The 19,177-nt window shown below is 39.5% G+C and overlaps 1 protein-coding gene across 2 annotated transcripts in view; it reads left to right on the forward strand.

Moving 5' to 3' along the window:
* Scn11a (sodium voltage-gated channel alpha subunit 11) overlaps positions 1–19,177 on the forward strand; it is a 143,278-nt gene that overhangs the window by 29,934 nt on the left and 94,167 nt on the right. For both annotated transcript variants that reach the window (XM_087216475.1, XM_087216468.1), the window contains exons 5-11: positions 9,259–9,387; positions 10,682–10,776; positions 13,780–13,953; positions 14,862–14,928; positions 16,677–16,815; positions 17,307–17,504; positions 18,210–18,383. In XM_087216475.1, coding sequence (XP_087072601.1) covers positions 9,259–9,387; positions 10,682–10,776; positions 13,780–13,953; positions 14,862–14,928; positions 16,677–16,815; positions 17,307–17,504; positions 18,210–18,383 — 976 coding nt within the window. The remainder of the gene's footprint in view (positions 1–9,258; positions 9,388–10,681; positions 10,777–13,779; positions 13,954–14,861; positions 14,929–16,676; positions 16,816–17,306; positions 17,505–18,209; positions 18,384–19,177) is intronic.

Genomic DNA, 19,177 nt, shown 5'->3' on the forward strand with positions numbered 1-19,177 from the left:
CGGTGGGGGAGCTTCCTTCCTGGTTCTGGGACTGGCTCACCTTCTCTGCCCTAGGAGCCTGGGATGGCAGCGTGGGAGCTTCCTTCTGGGTGCTGGGACTGGCTGAGCTTCTCTGCCCTAGGAGCCTGGGAAGGAGGCAGGGGAGCTTCCTTCCAGGTGCTGGGACTGGCTGAGCTTCCCTGTCCTAGGTGCCTGGGATGGAGGCGGGGAGCTTCCTTCCAGGTTCTGGGACCGGCTGAGCTTCTCTGCCCTAGGAGAGGTGGGGAGCTTCCTTCCGGGTGCTGGAAAAGATAATAATTTTAAAAGATGAGAAAGAGTATTTCCAAATGAGTGGTTTTCTTTCAACACCTGCAATCTTTGTGCATTTTTGTTGTTGTTGTTTTTTCTGGTACCGGTTATCAAACTCAGGACCTTATGCTTTCAAGGCAGGTATGCCACCACTGAGCTAAATCCCTGGCCCACCTGTAGTCTTTGGAATCCAGCCAGTCACAGTCCTATCTGTCCTTCTTTATAGCTTTTGGGTTTGTTTGGCCAGCCCTTTGCTCAAGAGACTCCTCCACCCATAATACTCTAGTCTGTGGCAACTGTTCAAGCTGAGATGTGTCCCTGCTCATATTGATACACAGGGAAACAATCAGACCACTGATCACCTCTGGATATAGGCATCAGGGTGAGAGATCAGGCAAACCATTGATCTCAATGCCATCACTTTCAGATCCAACCACCTCTAAAAGCTAGCCCCCCCACCCCACTCCATGCAAATTCGGTGTCCTGAGTCTGAACTTCTTAGGGGATCTTAGAATCTGTGTTTAGTCCTTACTCTCTCCCTCTCTGTCCTCTGTGGCTGGCCCTCACTATAGTAGGGTAACACTTTAGTCCTGAAATGAAGGTGTCATATTGGTGTTCTGTGACTAAGTCCTACATGATCAACCCCTTTCCAAAATGGTGCTTGATTAAACTCTCTTTGGTAATATGGAGGGCACTGCACTGGATTTATTCTCCAACTCTATACCACCATGAAGAAGTCACTCTCAAAACCCCATGCTTTTTTTTTTTTTTAAAGTTTATGCTAGTTTATGCTGGGTTTTTGGAGGGGCTAGTGTTGAACTTTTAGAAGAATCGTATTACCTTGTTTTTTCATACTTCTTGTGTTTCTGTATTGAGATTTGTGCATCTGTTGGGGTAGACATTTTTTCTGTTTTCATGTGAGGGTCTTCTTAATGTCTATCCTAGTTTTGAGAGCTTGATCCCCAGTACCATTTAGAAAGGAGAAGACAAATTTCAGCAATGAAAAAAACACAAAGACAAACCAGATGTTGATATACCACTAAAACCTATTAAAAGTAAACAGTACTAATAATAGAAAAGAAGGAAGCAATAATATAACCCAAAAAGTGAAAAATTAATAAAGGTTAAAGGTAACAGTAATAAATTAATAATAAAAATGAGGAATCAGGGAAATTGAAAATGAAAGAAAAAGGTAAAATTTTAAAAAGAAAGAAAAAAGATAACAAGTAGTAGGAGAAAATGTGATATTAAAAATTGAATTAAGCTGGGCACTATGTCACACGCCTGTAACCCCAGCACTCTGGAAGGCTGAGGCAGGAGGACTGCAAGTTTGAACCCAGCCTGTAGTGAGACCCTGTCTCAAAATAAAAAATAAAAATGGCCTGGAGATGTAGCTTAGTGTAATGGCTCTGTGTTCAGTCTTTAGTACCACACACACACACACACACACACACACACACACACACACACCATTGAAGAATTAAAAAACTAAATAAATTAGGTAAAAGTAATAGGAAAAAACCCAATAAACATGAAAAAGAGAAGAAAAAAAGAAGATAAAAAGGAGAAAAATGAAATTAACAGAAAAAAACAAAGAAAAAGAAAAAGAAGTAAAAAAAAAATTCCTCCATGTGAAAGTGTTTGCATGGGTAAAGTTTATTTCTAGAACCTGTAAGTGTTGGAGTCCACCAGGTATGTGGAGCAATAGTAAGTTGTAATGGGGTCCTGTTGTGTTTCAGCACCCACTTACCAGGCTGTTGTGTGAATGCTGATCCTTGTTCCCCTTTCCTGCTTAGTGGAGCCAGTTAATGCTATGTTGTTTGCCTTAGATTGTATTTGCTCCAGGGGCTTCTAGCATTTGTTTCCTTCTGTATACCCCAAGCCACTGCTTTCTCCAATTAGCTCTGTAGTGTGATGCCCCTTTTGCTCTAGATCCCCTGCTTCCTGCCATACACCAGGTACTTGGCAAATGTCCAAGCAGAGGTGTATCCCTGGAGGGTAGGAAAGAAAAACAATTTCTGAGTTTTGTCATGGATGGGGACAGCAAGGGGAACAAAGCAATCTGTGGTGCTCAATCCTGGCTTTCAGACCCAGCTCCTTGAGAAGACCACACATGATGGGCCTGGCTCCTCACCACTGACGGCAGTGCTGCTGACCACCTGCCTTCCAGAGCCTGAACTCCTTGCTGCTTGAACTTCTCAGGAGAAGTCTGACAGCTTTTCTTGTCTCTACCACTGTCTCTTGTGGCTCCCTCGCACCCACTCACTGGAAGGGTGCCTCTAGGGCCCCTGAAGCATGGTTGTTATGTGACTTCTATCCCTGGAGTGGCTCAGTTTCAAACAGTAAGTTTCCTCATCACTGAGTGGCTGTTTTCCAGCTGTCTTGATGCAGGAAGTGTAAACTGCTTCCTGCATTTTGACTCTTCATATACTTTTTATAACTGTCAACAAAGCAATTTTAAAATTACATTCATAATAATCAGCACACATGTTTTTGTATCTAGGTTTTAAGTGGGTTTTCTGCACATACATAAGTTTTATAGCAATCAATTTTGTTGGCTATGTATTTTTATCAGGTAAATAAACTAATTTACTTAACCACTTTAATATTTTAGTAGTATAAGTATCATTGTCACAAGCATCTTTTTGCATAAATCTATTTTAAAATTATAATTTTTTTCTTCAGGATAGATTCTTAGAGTTTTTTAGATCAAAATGTAAGTTTTAATGCTTTTAAATATATAGTCAGAATATTTTCCAAAAGTCTGTATCAATTTATTCTGCTATCATCAATATCACTAATAATAAATAATACCATATTCTTGCTATCATTCAAGTTTTCTTCTCCAATTTATAAAGTTAAAGTATTTATATTTATTTAATTTCCAAATGAGTAAGGCTTTTTTTGATATTTTAGATTGTGAATTGTGTGTTTTTATCTTTGCTGTGTATCATTTTTACTTCTTTCCTGTTTAATTTGAGTGAATTAACTAAAAATTAACTGTCATTTTCATGGGTTTTTAGGCACACAAATTAATTTTTTAACTTAGAAATTTCTGTATATTGGTATTTTTTATGTCTTGTACTAGTTCTTATAGTTTAACATAATATTCCTTCAGGATGTATTGAATAATAAATGGAATAAATAAGAGACCATTTATTTCTGTCACACATTTAACTACATGCTAGAAACTATTGCAGTCAATACTGAGAACATTTCAGTCATCTCAGTAATTTCTTCATGTGTCTTCAGGCAGTTTTCCGGTCCTATTCCCAGCATCAAGCAAACACTGACCTGTTTTCTGCCATTAGTTTCACCTTTTCTAGAATTTCATATTCTAGAAATCAGATGCTTCCTATGATACAGTACTTTTTTGTCTGGTTTCTTTCACTTGGCATGATTTTTAGATGCATCTATGTTAGTGTGTATTAGTCTTTCCCCTGATCTTTGTTGCTTAGTTGCATTCCATTGTATGGACACACCATAACTTGTTTTCCTTTTTAGGTATTGATGGGAATTTGAGTTATTTATAGTTTGGGCCTAATAGTAAAGTTGTTTTGAATATTTCTGTATAAAAATCTTTTCGTTGATACATGTTTGCATTTCTCTCATATAAATAATGAAATATGGAATTGTTACAGCCTATGATAAATACATATATAAATCTGTAAAAAACTACCAACTTTGCCAAAGTAACTGCACCATTTTACATTTCCTACCACCAATGTATGAAAATTTCAGTGTTTTTAAAAGTCTTGTCACTTTATTTTATTTTTTATTTAAAAAATTTTTTTTGGTATCAGGGATCAAACTCAGGTCCTTGTGCTTGCGGGGCAGGTGGCAGAACCACTGAGCTAAATCCCCAGCCCTTGTCACTTTATTTTTTTATTTTTAAAATTTTTATCTCTACTGTTTCTACTATTTCTAGCCCCCCCCCCAAATAGTAATGAGAATTAAGCCTAGATCTTGTGCATACTACCCATCAACAATTGAGGTACATTTCTAACCCTTTTAATTAATTAATTAATTAATTAATTTATCACAGTACTGGGGGTTGAACCCAGGGCCTTTGCACTGAGCTACATTTTCAGCTGTTAAAAAATTAAAAAAAAATTTTTTTGAGATAGGGTCTCACTAAGTTGCTTGTGAACTTGTAATCTTCCTGTCTTCTTGTTTTAATTTTACTGAGACAGGATTTCACTAAGTTGTACAGTCTGGCCTTGAACTTGCAATCCTCCTATCTCAGCATCCCCACTACCTGTGATTACTGGCATGTGCCAATTGACCAGGTATCTCTAGCTTCTTGAAGTAGAACCTTAAGTAGTTGGTTTTAAGTCATTCTTCTTTTCCTATACAATTTTATAAAGTCATAAATTTCTATCCAAGCACTATTTTAGTGGCATCCTGCAGATTTCAGTACATTGTGTTTTTATTACTTTTCGGTTCAAAATACTCTCAGCTTTTCCTTGTGATTTCTTTTTTGTCTCCTATGGTATTCAGAAGTGTGGGGGGTTTTTTGTTTATTGTTTTTTTTTTTTTTATTGGGGATCCAACTCGGGTCCTTGCGCTTGCGCAGCAGGCGGCGAAACCACTAATCTAAACCAACCCCCGGCCCAGAAGTGTGTTTTTTAAATTTCCAAAGATTTCATGCTTGTTTTTTTGAGACATAATATTTGTACCTCATTGTGGAGTAATTGTGATAATTCAATACATATATACTATAGTAATAAAATCAAATCGTGGCAGGAAGGATTTCCATCTCTTTAAATGTTAACTATTTTTATGTGTTGTGAATTTTGTACTCTTCTACTCATTTTCAAATATATCATAGATCATTTTAACCAATAGTTGCCTTATTGTGCTATAGAAAACCAGAACTAAATCTCCCTCTCTGATTGCATTTTGGTGTCCCTTATTTAACTTCTTTCTTTCCTCCTTCCCGTCTGCCGTTTTCAGTCTCCAGTGACCACTATTCCATTCCATTATATGAGATCAATTATTTGGTTAGCACAAGTAAGAACATGCGCTATTTGTATTACCACACCTGTCTTATTCTACTTAACACGACTTCCAGTTCTATACACATTGCTGAAAAATTACAGGATTTCATTCTTTTCATGGCTGAATAATATTCCATTTTGTATTAAACCATATTTTCTATATCCATTCATCTATCAGTGAACATCTAGGTTGACTTATATTTTAACTATTGTGAATATTGCTTCAGTAAATATGGGAGCACGAGTAGATTTTTGATATAGTGATTTTACTGTCTTTGAATATACACCCAATAGTAGAATTGCTGAGTCATATGGTAGTTCTATTTTTATGAGGAACCTCCATACTGTTTTCCATAATGGTTGCACTAATTCAATTTTCCATCAGTAATGTATGAGTCCCTCTTTCTCCACACCTCCATTAGCATTTATTATATTTTTCAACCTGTTTTTGCCGGGAGGTACTGGGTATTGAACTCAGGGCCTTCACACGTAGCTACACTTTTAGTCCTTTTTAATTTTTTTATTGTGAAACAGGGTGTGGCTAAATTGCTCAGGCTGGGCTGAACTTGCAGTCCTCCTGGCTCTGCCTTCCAGAATGTTGGGATTACAGTATTTTTTTTACTTTTTCAATGGTAGCCATTCCAACCTGGGTGAGGTGTTTTGTATTTCCCTGATGATTACAATTTATACACTTGTTGCTCATTTGCATGTCTTCTTCTGAGAAATGTCTATACAGATCATTAGCCAATTTTAAAATCAGATTTTTTTCCTGTTATTTTTCAGTTCCTTATATATTCTGGATATTAATTCCCTGTTAAATGAGTAGTTTGCTGGTATTTTCTCCTGTTTTGCAGGTTGTCTCTGAAGTGTCATTTTCTTTATCTCATTTTTATTAATTTCCAATTTAATTCATTTATAGTTAGAGAATATACTGGTCAAGATTTCAATCTTTTGAAGTCAGGAGAACTTATTTTATAGTCTACCAAGGAAAATGCTTCATGTGCACTTGAAAAGAATGCTGCAGTTGTTTGGTATGATATTCCGTACATGGTCAGTTAGGTTACAGTATTCAATAGTTGTCATTTAGATCTTTTATACCTTTACTGATTTTTGTACCTAGTGCTTTTGTGAATTACTGAAAGAGAAGCTTGAGATATCCATTTATAATTGTGAATTGTCTATTTTCTCTCTTTTTTTGTCAAATTTTGCTTTTTGTGTTTGGAAGCACTGTTTTAGGCTCACATACATTTGTGATAATTATATCTTTCTGATATATCCATTTTTATCATTATAAAATGTCATCTTTGTTCCTAGTACTACTCATTTTAATAGTTGTTTTATCTGTTATTATTACAGCTATCTCACCTTTCTTATGTTCTTCATTTACCTGGTATATCTTTTTTTCCATCCTTTTACTTTGAGCCTGTTTGTGTCTTTGTATTTACAGCATATCTCTTGTTAAGAGCAGGTAGCTGGATTTTGCTTTTTGTGCAGTCTATCAATTTAGTTTTTATTTTTTTATGGGATATTTAGTCCATTTACATCTAATAAAGTTATGATTGTACTTGGGTTTATGTCTATTTTTATTGATTTTTTAATTTATCTCACCTGTGTTTCTGCTATTTTGTTACTCTATTTTTCCCATATTCCTGCCTCATCTTGTGTTAATCAGATATGTTTTAATATTTCACTTTCATCTTCTTTTGGATATTTAGCTTTTGTTCTTTGTATTATTTTTTAGTGGTTGCTCCAGGGATCAAGTTATGCATTTTTAATGTATCACAATGTACTTATAATTAATATTGAATTGCTTCAAGTAAAACACAGAAAACTTGTCACAGTATAATTCCCCAGCTCTTTGATATTTTGTCATGTGTTCATATTAATATACATAATAAGCCAACAATACAGTTTATAATTTTTGCTTTAAGTGGGTAAGTGTCTTTTAAAGACTTACCTTCCTGTAGATCTAGCTTATCATTTTCTTTCAGCTTGAACAACTTCCTCTAATATTTCTTTTGGTTCAATTCTATATGAAAATGCCTTTATTTTGTATTCTTTTTTGAGGGGTAGTTTCATTAACTATAGAATTCTTGCTTGATAATTTTTTCTTTCATCACTTTACATATGTTATATCATTATTTTGGGGCCCTTTTGTTTAGCTCTGTCTTAGTTGCTTCCAGGATTTTCTTCCTAAATTTCCAGCTTTTCTGGCAACCCTAAAATTTATCCTCTGCAACCTTACATCTTCAAGGCTGCAGCCACTCATCAATGTTGGGGTGGGAATAGGGAGTTAGAAAGCATTTTGACTCAAAAAGTTAAATATTTTCAGAATTCTTCTGAATCACAGTTAACTTCCTAGTAGCTGGATTGTGACAGGTCAATTTTTAACCTTTAAAGGAATCTCCATACTGTTTTCCATGGGGGTTGTACCATTTCACAATCCCATCAACAGTACACAAGGGGTCTAATTTCCCCACATCCTTACCAGCACTTGTTATTTTCTGTTGCTGTTTTATTTTTAAGCTAGGAGTCATCCTAGTGGGTGTGAGTCAATATCTCACTGTGGTTTTAAATTTGCATTTCTGTGATGATTAATGGTGTTAAGCATCTTTTTGTATGCCTATTGAATATTCGCATATCACCTTTGGAGAAATGTCTATTAAAGTCTTTTGGGCATTTTTTTTTTTTTTATTTATTTATTTATTTATTTATTTATGATATCAGGGATCGAACTCAGGACCTTGCACCTGCGAGGCAGGCACAGCACCATGAAGCTAAATCCCAGGTCCAGCCATTTTTTAATATCCTTTTATTGGTACATTTTAGGTGTACAATATAATGCGATTCATCATTGGAGATATGCACCTTTACATACTCTCTTTGTTCTTATTTTTTCCCCCTTCCCCAGCCATTTTTTAAATTTGGCTATTTGATTTGTTTGTGTTTGCAAATATTTTCTTCTATGAGTTTTATTTTTTCACATCTTACATTTAGGTCTTTAATGTATATTGAGTTAATTTTTGTATATGGTATAACACAAGGGTCTAAGTTTATTCTTTTTCATGTTGATATTTGGATTTCCCAACACTGTTTATTGTTCATTGACTTTCCTTTTTCCATTGAGTAGTTTTGACACATTTATTGAAAATCATTTGGCCATATATGTTAAAGTTTATTTCTTGGTTATCTATTCTATTCTATTGGCCTATATGTCTGGATTTGTGTTAGTATCACACTGTTTTGATTACTGTAGCTTTGTTATACAGTCATACCTCAGTTCACAAACTTAATTCTTTCCACAATTCTGGTAACAAACTGAATCATTATGTTCAATGGTGACCTTATGGGGAAATTTGTTCTGCTTTTTCAGGATTACTTTGGCCATTCAAGGTTCTTTGAAATTCTATATGAATTGTAAATTAGATTTTTGTATTTCTGCAAAAACTGTCATTGGAGTTTTGATAAAGATTGCACTGAATCTGTGGATCACTTTGGGTAGTATGTCAATTTAATGATATTGAATCTTCCAGTCCATGAATATAGAATGTGGAAAGACCCAGTTTTTTTCTTGGTCATTTGGTCTCTTCATTGTTCCTTCACTATTATCTCCCTCTGTACAATCGGAGTGACAGCTCGAGAATGGTGATGACAAGCTACCGCTTTCAGTCCATTGGCCCTGTGTTGGCAGAAACCATTCTCAAGAATATGGCCAGAAAGCTAGACATTGAAAAGCTTTATTTGCAAATATTTTCTTTACAACTTTATCCATGGGCCTGTTTCTTGGAGATTCAAAGTACTAGAATTTGCACAAGGAGTTTGCCTTTCTGAACTCTGATTATTGAAGACCAGAATGTTAAACGTAACATTGAAATATAATAAAATATCAAGGCCAGATGAGACAAGTGGGACCTTTGCTTTTCTCACCACTTATCATGTTTCTTCTTGTTCTGAATTATTTATTTCATAGATGTATCTTCACTGCAATTTATATTTTGGAAGCTCTGATAAAAATACTTGCAAGAGGTTTTATCCTGGATGAATTTTCTTTCCTTCGAGATCCATGGAACTGGCTTGATTCCATTGTCATTGGAACAGCGTAAGAATGTAAAAGATTTTTATTGGAGAGACCTGGGGTGGGAAAGAAGTCCCTCTGCTTCCATCAGTCCCTTTGGGTCTCCATGAGTGGCTGAGGTGACCTAATAATGCCTAATAATGACTTAAGTAACTTGCTAATTGGCCCTGAACGGGCAGTGTGTGGCTGTTGGCCAGAGGCCTCCGGGCACAAATCCATTTCTAGGATTGTCTCATTTTTTCATTAATTCACTCATCAACACTGGTGCCTATGGGACAGGCTCTGTACAAGATACAGGGGCTGAAACAAAAGAAGAAAAGAAACAAGTGCTCTCAACCTCATGAAGCTCACAGTGCAGAGAGAAAGAATGACAATGACCATTAAAATATGGTATAGGGAGTACTGGTATAGAGGCTGTGCATGTATGAGGCTGTCAGAACTTGTGGGTGGAAACAAGGACTTAAAAAAAAAATCTTCAACTACTTTGAGTTCACAAAGAATTTCTCCTATGTTTTATAGTTTTGGCTTTTGTGTTTGCATTCAGTGTCTTTTTTGAGTTAATTGTGTATAGTATGAAGTGAAGGTTGATGTTCTTCTTGAAGGATAGGACACTGATTTGACATCTAAATGATAAAATGGAATAAAAACCAAACAAAGTAATGGCCAATTGCCAGCACAACAATAATAAACTTATAAGGTATGTGTACCAGGAAGTGTATGCAGTACTTTGTATATACGGTATCTCCTGTTTAATATTCACAAAAGTCCTTACATATAGGTGCTACTAAGTTCAGCATTTTTGGGGGGTGGGTACAGGAGATCAAACTCAGGACCTTGCACTTGTGAGGCAGGTGGAGGCACCACTGAACTAAATCCCCAGCCTAAGTTCAGCATTTTATGTTTGAAGTTCAACATTTACATGCTTTTGGTCATTGAAAGATGGTGTAAGAATGTAGGTTCTAGAGCCAGATCTCCTAGATTCATGTTGATCGTAGATGGGAGACCTCAGCAAGTGTACTGGGGCATGGGATTTGGCAATCAGTGAATAAGTGTTTGTGTGGGTTTCCATTATTCATGGATGGAGCCGCAACTATGTGGACAATTTTAAGGAATTCTACTTGTGTCCATGTATAAAGATAAGCTGTGTAGTTCATGGGCCATAGTAATGAATGTGATGTTGCCAGGTTCTGAGATGAAGATGAAGCTGCACATTTCCCCTTGGTAGGCAAAGCCCCAGGCTTACTCTGCTTTTGTGGAAATGTGCAATGTAGCTGCAGAATTGAGTAAGTCAAGCCTTTCTCTGTTTTTTGTCTTGTAGAATTGCAGATTTAGATCCTAATTCCCAAATCAAACTGTTGTCTCTACGTACCTTCCGAGTGATCAGAGCGCTGAAAGCAATTTCAGTAGTTTCTGGTAAGCCAATCTAACTTTTCTTTTTTAAGCCAATCTGACTTTTAACACTGGCTGTCAGTTGGAAAGAATGTTCTTTTATGCTTACAGTTTTTCAAAATGTCATTATGTAAACCAAAAGCCAAACAGCCCCTGCTTTACAGATTTATTTGATTGTTCAACCAATAATTATTGAGCACCTAATATGTCCAGGCACTGTGCTAACTGCTAAGGATCTAAAAGTGGGGGGCAAAGACACCTGCCCTCTTGGAGTATTTGCTATAAGGTCAGGGTGTGGGGAGAGAGACATGAGTAAGGGAGTAAATTTACAGGAGCAAATTGTGTAGCATATTAGAACCTGCGATGTGCCATGGAAAATACAAAGAAAACATAGACAATATGAAGACTATGAGAATTTACAATGGATAGGGGAAGCAGGTTGCAATTTTAGTGTGGTCAGGATACGGTGTCATTGAGAAGGTGAGAAGTATGCAAAGACTTGAAGGTGATGACACACGAGCAGATATTTGGAAAAGAGTGTACTAATGATAGAACCAGAGCAAAGATGGAGAGACGGTAAAGTTGTGGATGGGGCTGGGGGAGCGGGGAGGCCAGTGTAGGGGGGATCACAGAAGTAAGGGAGTCTATGAGCATGGGGAGCAAAGCTTCCCTCTGAAGAAATGGGAGGATAGAATGTGAGGAAGCCGCAGAAGCAGAATGACCAGGAGAGAGGCATGATGGTTTCTGAGGAAGCACACTTCTGATCTCCTGCCTCATGGAGCACAGGCAATGGATGGTTCCTGCTTTACCCTCCGAAGTTACCTCTGCATTCATGCTCATCCCCAAATCCTGCTGGCTCTACATGGCCTGGGTGCTAGTGCTGTTCCTAGGTCTGTTCCTGGAGGACCTGATACTCCTCTAGTGGGGAACTGTGGCTCAGGGCTCCCTGGTAACCTGGCTGAGGCTCTCACAGCTGCACTGCAGTCTGAGGTTCTTCCTGTCCAGCCCTGCTTGCTTTCCTCTCCCTTTTATTAGGTGTCAGAGCTACACAGAAGTCTGAAGTTCCTTCCTGCCAACTCCTGCTCCCCCTCACTTGTCAGAGGCATTTCCCCCAACAAATCCCTTGTACATTTGATCCCAGAACTTCTTCTCAGAACCCAAAGAGGCATAAGAGGCCACAATTCAAGCAAGGGATGGTGCTGCTCTAGGTCAGGTGATGGTCCTAGAGTTGGCAGACAGTGGTCAGGGTCTCTAAATTTGGATGCAGAAAGAATGATTGACTGATTATATTTGTGATGTGGGTAAAAGAGAAAAATAAAGGATGATACCAAAATTTTTGGCCTGAGTGCCTGGACAGATGGCAGTTTTCACTGACTGAGACAGGAAAGGCTATGAGAGGAGCAGTTCTGGCAGTCAGGTTAGGAGCTGACTTTGAACATGCACTTCAGATGACTGAGACATCCAGGTGGAAGCATGAAATAGGCAATTAGATGCATGAGTTGAGAATTTCCAGGGCAGTCTGAGCTGGAGATAAGTATCTTGGGCCTATACATGATGTGTGAAGCCATGAAATCTGATGAGATCACCAAGAGAATGTCTACAGATAGAGAGAAGGACTGAACCCCAAGGCAGGGCAGCACTAAAGGGGAGTGAAGCAGAGGAGGAACCAGCAAAGGAGATGAGTAGGGGCCACCAGTGAAGTGGGTAGGAAACCACAGATGTCCCCTGGAAGCCTGAGGAAGGCACTTTAGCCCTGGGAATCAGGATGAAGCCAGGGGTGGGTTGTGAATGTGAATCCCAGTTTATTAAAACCTGAGGTTACTTTGGCATAACCTCCTCTCTTTTATTTGGAAAAATCCCACTTTATTTAAAAATCTCCTGTCTGGAGTCCTTTCCCCTTTCCATCTTCCCTCTCCTGTTCTATTCTGTCCATAGCTTTGGCTAACTATGAATGCCATGGGACTACTTGGCTCTGATGATTATATAGACTTGGACTATGCCATACATCCCCAGCACCTGAGCTCTAAGCAGTTTGGAATCTCTAAAAACAGAGGGAGTGGGTTATTATTATTATTTTTTTTTGAGACTCCAGGAAGGCACTTGCCTAGTGATAAAGAAACTGGCAGCCAGAAGACCTTATGTGGGATTTGTCCCTTCTCCTAGGCAGATGAACATAGTTTCCATTTTGGCCCATGAACACATTGAGATCCTTGCTTTTTGGAAGTAAAGGTAGAGGTAGGTATAGCCTTCTGTGAGACTTTGTGAAAATTACTCAGAAATCACAACTGTCTTTTGTCTAAATTTGCTTTGGCAAATACTCAAACCTCTTGTTATAGATTAAAACCTGGCTTGGCTGAGGCCGGCTGCACCTAGAGTTGAAGTGAGGCTCCAGTGTGACTTCAGTCCCCTCTTCCCACTTGGGATCACTCTGCAAGAACTTTGCCCACTGTGGTCTTGGCCTCTACTGGATACTGCCTTGTACTCTCACCTCCCCTGTCTTCAAGACTCCTGTATGATCTATACTGATCAATTGAAATTGTGTCACTTAGAATCATTCTGATTCTGGATGGTGGCACCTTTTGACACAAAGATGGTAGAAATGTTGCAGGGACACACAGTCCTGCACAAGTGAAGCTTTATTGGGGGAATGTTTGTGGTACCTCATGTACCTTGATAGTAGATAGGGACCCTGAAATATTAACTAGAGGTCTATGTCAATCTCTGACACTTCTGTGTCCCCTAACTATGGGGAACCTTCATAACTGTCATCCAGTCATGCCCGTGTCCACTTCTGTGCAGTCTCCTCACTTGCTCCTCAGAGTGCCCTTGAGCAGCACAGGCATGGGTGAAGGCATAGGCAGAGAGTTTGACTGCTGTGATGACACGCAGCTCTCAAAGTATGGAACCCTGGGCCAAGCTGGTTCCCAGTTCCAGCCTGAATTTGGCAATCTCTATGAGCTCCCTCCCTGCACATGTCTGGGTTGGGCCAGGTGGGGCTGCTTATCCCACACCTGTCCTCCTCCTCAGGTCTGAAGGTCATTGTGGGGGCCTTACTGCGCTCAGTGAAGAAGCTTGTTGATGTGATGGTCCTCACCCTCTTTTGCCTCTGCATCTTCGCCCTCGTGGGTCAGCAGCTTTTCCAGGAAATTCTGAGCCAGAAATGTGTCAAGATAGGCTGTAACAGTACCCGTGAAACCAATGGTAAATATTCCACTTCTTGGTTTGTGCATGGTAACTTTTATTTATCTCCACACATACTACCTGCATACCTGGCTCTGAGAGCATGGGAGGGCTTTATCCATCCAGAGGTCTGTGCAAGCAGGTGTATTTCTTGGAGAATTGCTCCCATCTTTGGGTTTCTCTGGAGAAGAAAAAGCCTGAAGCCACAGCCACATGACCAGTGTCTGCTCCCATCCTCTGCCATCAGATCTTTGCTCACTACATCATGTTTTGCAGAGGTGCTCAAAATGCTCAATTTGACCAAAACACGAGCAACTTCCATGGCCTCCTCCTCAAGCATTTTCTCCAGTAAGCACATGCCTTTTTGTCCCCACCTCCACACCGTGGTCAAGCCCACACCCTTTCGTGTGTCCTGAATCTCATGTGGCTATCCTCTCTGTGGAGGCCGAGTCTGTGTCCAACTCCCCCAGGGGTGGTCTCTGATTATGTACGTTATGCCCCAAGAGGTGAAATGGTGATGGCGATGTCATTACTTCCTCCTCTCATTTTTCCTTCCTTCTTCCTTTTCCTCCTTTTCTCTTCCTGAGGGCTTAGGAATCAGTCTCTGCAGACACCAACTTTGATCAGTTTACAGGCATGTCCAATCTATGGGCTATTTTTGCCCTTATTTTTTTGAATGAAGAACAGTTGTCTTAGGCTGCATATGAAATACATTATATAGTAGTTAATATATGTAAGTGACAAAACTTATTTTAAAAATATTTTTATTATAACATTAAGAGAAACAAAGGCCAATAAGGCAGGCCACAGGTTGGTCATTTCTGGCAGAGGATCCAGAACCATATATTTTCAAGCATCATCCAGAATATTTGCTACTCTTTTCCTTTAAGTTTTTTAAAATCTGAATTTATGACTCTTTCTTCTCTCAGAATCTTGCTTTGTAATGAAAAATAATTCCACAGAACCCATAATGTGTGGCAGCTGGAATGCCAGCAGGTAAGAGGCTTATACTCTCCATTTTCCTCCCAGCCAAACACTTCCATTCAGCCCTCTTGCCGTGATGTGGGAAATGGTGTTCATGTAATGCCTGGTGGAGGCAGAGATGAGGATTCTCAAGCAACGCTGATGGTCGCTGTGTCTCTGCAGTTTGTTTATTTGTTTAGACAGGGTCTTGCTAAATTGCCAAGGCTAGCTTTGAACTCACGATCCTTCTGCTTCAGCCTCCTGAATAGCTGGGATTATAGGCACAGGCTACCGCACCTGGCTTAAGCAATTTTAGATTTGCGTTATTCAATAAAAATTATTTTCAAGTGTTTAGAGCAGCTTTCCCTCCTACTCATGTTGAATTGGTAGCTGAGAAGAGGTCTAGTGAAAACTTACTGATAGTTCAACTTTATGGAATGGACATTTAAGTCTTTCAAAGTTGATAAATGATGTCATTACTAAGAGCCCCACAAGTCCCTGCTTTCCTGTTAGGTGACATTACCTGATGAAATTCTCTGAGCATGCCTCTTATCTTTGTTTATCCATTAACCACCATGGCCTCTAATTGCAAACAGAGCAGTATGTAGATTTATATGCACTCATGTCCAACAGCTGGTAGCCCTCTGGACCTATGCAGTTACCCTTCCTTCTTCAAAGATACCAGTGCTCCCTATGGTGAGAAATTCAATTCAATGAAGGTTCATTGAACATATTTCCACTTAACATAATATGCAAGGCAATCTAATGAGACAGATTACACTCACTCCCCTGTATCAAATAGGTGTCTATTTGATATCAAGGGCCTGCAGTGTGCCAGGCTCTTGAGTTAGGTCCAAGGAAAGCAGTTATGAAAAAGACAGCTCCACTCTCTTGAAATTGATGTCTTCTGGAGAAAATACACCAGAGTACATTTTACAAGGTGTTGGGCATGTTGTCTGGGAGATGCACAGATGCTGAGAGTTGTGACAGGGGACGTGACCCATCTGGAGAACTGAGGAAGGATTCTCTCCCACTACCGTACTTACAAGATGCAATGGGCTTTGATACAATCCAAGGCTTGTTGAGCTCTCTAGAACAATCCTTGAGAGGACTCACTACACCCACGGTGTGTTCACCTTCATGAGGGCCCGCAGCTGCCACATACACTGCTTTGACTTCTCACTGTGATGGTACTACATGCACAATCCAAGTTGGGGTGTTTTTTTCTCCTGAACCCAAAGAAGCCTTGTTTTCCAGCTGGAATGTGTAGTATTCTTGTCTGTCTAAGTTCATGTGTCAAACACAGCTCTCACAATCTAGGTACAGTGTGAAAGCTCAGGAGTGTATTGTGTATAAAGGTGTGTGTGTGTTGCTGTGTTCATAGAAAACTAGAAAGTTACAGAAGTAGCTGTTAATTGTTGTCTCTAAGAAGTGAGGGACAGGGGTGAGATGGAGACTGAATATTCATTTTGTGTGTTTATTGTTTTTTACTCTGTTACACTTAATTTTTTAGTGAAACACTTGTTTATATGAATTTATTAATCATTCCATTGGCAAAAGGAGTCAACAAGTGTCCACCCTGAGATGAAGTCTGGGAGGCTTGACAGATCCTTTGGCTGGAAGGCCACTGTGCAAACCCTGCTTTTCTCCAGGGTTTTTGGGCAGCACCCAAGGCCTTCTGAAGAATACTGTCATGGGCAGGCTTGGGTTGGGGTACAGAAAGGAAAGCTGGGCTGTGGGCAATGTAATTCTTTGTCTGTTCCTTTGTTTCCAACATCTAGGTGTCCCCCAAATTCTAGATGTGAATCCACTGGCGTTAATCCTGACTATAATTACACAAATTTTGATAACTTTGGCTGGTCTCTTCTTGCCATGTTCCGGCTTATGACTCAAGACTCCTGGGAGAAGCTTTATCGACAGGTCATTTATTCATAGCCTCTCTCTTCTTTCTCCTTCCTGCCCTCCTTCCCCTCACTGATTAAGAACCTACCATCTACCTCCAACTTTTGTTATCAATTCCTCATTTTTAACATCTGTACTATAAAATTTGGCTTTAGAGATTCTGTGAGAAATTTTGAGAAAATTATAGGCATAATATTTGGAAGAAGACTAAAAGAAAACATGTCTACAAGTATTATCCCTCTGCAGTTCTACCACTCTTGCCTTTCTTATTTTAAAAACACAAATACTGTTAAGAAAATTAAGACTCCCAAATGCACTTATTGATGGCATCTGTCCACTGCAAGACAGGGTGTCAGGAGCTCCTGGGTGGCTGGGGAGTTATCCAGCAGCTAAGCCGCCCAATGCTGGGCAAAGGCCAATTGTCAGCAATGGTGTCATCTTGCTTGACATTATAGTCACTGTCCTGTGGAAGAGACCTCAGATGCAAGAATGTGCTCTATCCTTTGCAGACCTTGCATACCGCTGGGCCCTACTCAGTCTTCTTCTTCGTGGTGGTCATCTTCCTGGGCTCCTTCTACCTGATTAACTTAACCCTGGCAGTTGTCACCATGGCTTATGAGGAGCAGAGCAGGAATGTAGCTGCAGAGACTGAGGCCAAGGAAAAGATGTTTCAGGAAGCCCAGAAGCTGATAAAGGAAGAAAAGGAGGTAGGTACATGTGGAGTTAGGAAGTAGGTTCTGTCTAGGGGATCAGAGGGAGCCTGGAGACACTGTAACATGATGCTCAAAGCTGCTTCCTGGGGCCTGATCTCAGCACTTTCTCTATTTGTGCTTTTCTGAAAATTTAAGCTGTTTGTGGACTGACCATGTTGCTGTCTTTCTCAAAGTTGTCCAGTCTTGACCAGGGAACATTAGTCTTGATGCTTTTTGCTTTCTTGAAGCCTACATCTTCTAAACATGTCCCAATTACTGACTAGAGGAATCAACTTACATATATGTAAATCCAGGCTCTGCTGCAGCTTTTTTTGTGGAAATTTGGAGATGATTTTCTTCAGAGCCCTTGCATGGGAATGGTTGAGGGTTCTAGAACAACAGGCACATTATTTCTCCCTTCTGAAATTTTTTATCATGTTTATTGAGTTTCAAGCCCATACTAGGCATAAGGCTAAGGGTTAGTGATACAGAGGCATGACTTAACTCTACCTTTGACAGTGGCAATCTCTGTCCAAAAGCAGGACCTGTTTCCTCAGAAGAATACCTCAGAGCTAGCTTATTCTACTTAGATGATAAGCAGATTAAGTGGTATGATTCTACCATGAGAGAGCAGGGTGTGCTCACTAAGGTTGAGATCATCTGCGGTGTTTTATGGAAAGGTATAATCTCTTCATTAATTGCTTTTGTTCACTTTCTAAGGCTCTGATTGCCATGGGAATTGACAGAAGTTCACTTAATTCTCTACAAACATCATCTTTTTCCCCAAAGAAGAGAAAGTTCTTTGGTAAAGAGAAAAGAAAATCTTTCTTTTTAAGAGCATCTAAGAAAGACCAAGCTCAAGGATCAGATTCTGATGAAGATTCCTCAAAAAATGTAAGTATTGTCCAAGGGATTAATGGTACCACAGTGCTGTCTGGGGGGACAAGTCCATTGACAAGCTAACTGAAAGGATTCATGTACTCATTTTCCATTCATCCATTTTCATACACATTCATGTATCAATGTACCTATTCAATTATCCATTTTCATAAACATCTATTTAAATGGTGTACAGTGTTTACTGTCTGCTAGACACTGGAGTAGGTACTGGAGACATGTGGTTCCTACTCCACAGAGTTTACAACTAATGATGAAGACACACAAATGAGGAGGCAGCTATGAGTCACTGTGAGAGAACAGAGGAGAAGCAATAGGTCAGTGTGGGTTTCCTCTGAAGCAAACCCAAAGATATTAGGGTAAAGTAGACCATTCTGGAAGTCATCTCAGGAAGTGCTGAGTGGGAAGATACATGGAAAGGAAGGGGGCCAATGAAGGTTTATTATCAATCCAGTTACCAATGATGGTAGTTAAGTTTAATCCTCTGGAGTGTGGGTTTTAGAGTATATATGCACCAACTTTGATTGATCATTGGTTACAGATTGCTGGAGACTGGGGAACCATAATTTTCCTGCATTGCTGACTTGATGTACAATATGGCAGAGGGGATTTGGGTCACCAGAGAAAGCTCTGAAGTAAGAGCCAAGACGGAACATATAGATGAAACAATTAACAAGGTCTGTTTCAGACAACCATCCCAGATTTGGTGGAGAGCTGGGACAAGAGTAGTAGGTCAGAAGAGTTCCCAGAAGAATAGAATCTCAGCTGGATGAGTGAATTTAACAGGCAAA

The sequence above is a fragment of the Heterocephalus glaber genome, unplaced genomic scaffold, assembly GCF_053883595.1.
Source record: "Heterocephalus glaber isolate CG9 unplaced genomic scaffold, H.glaber_assembly_v1.0 deba00000122, whole genome shotgun sequence".
In the NCBI taxonomy this organism is placed as follows: Eukaryota; Metazoa; Chordata; class Mammalia; order Rodentia; family Bathyergidae; genus Heterocephalus; species Heterocephalus glaber.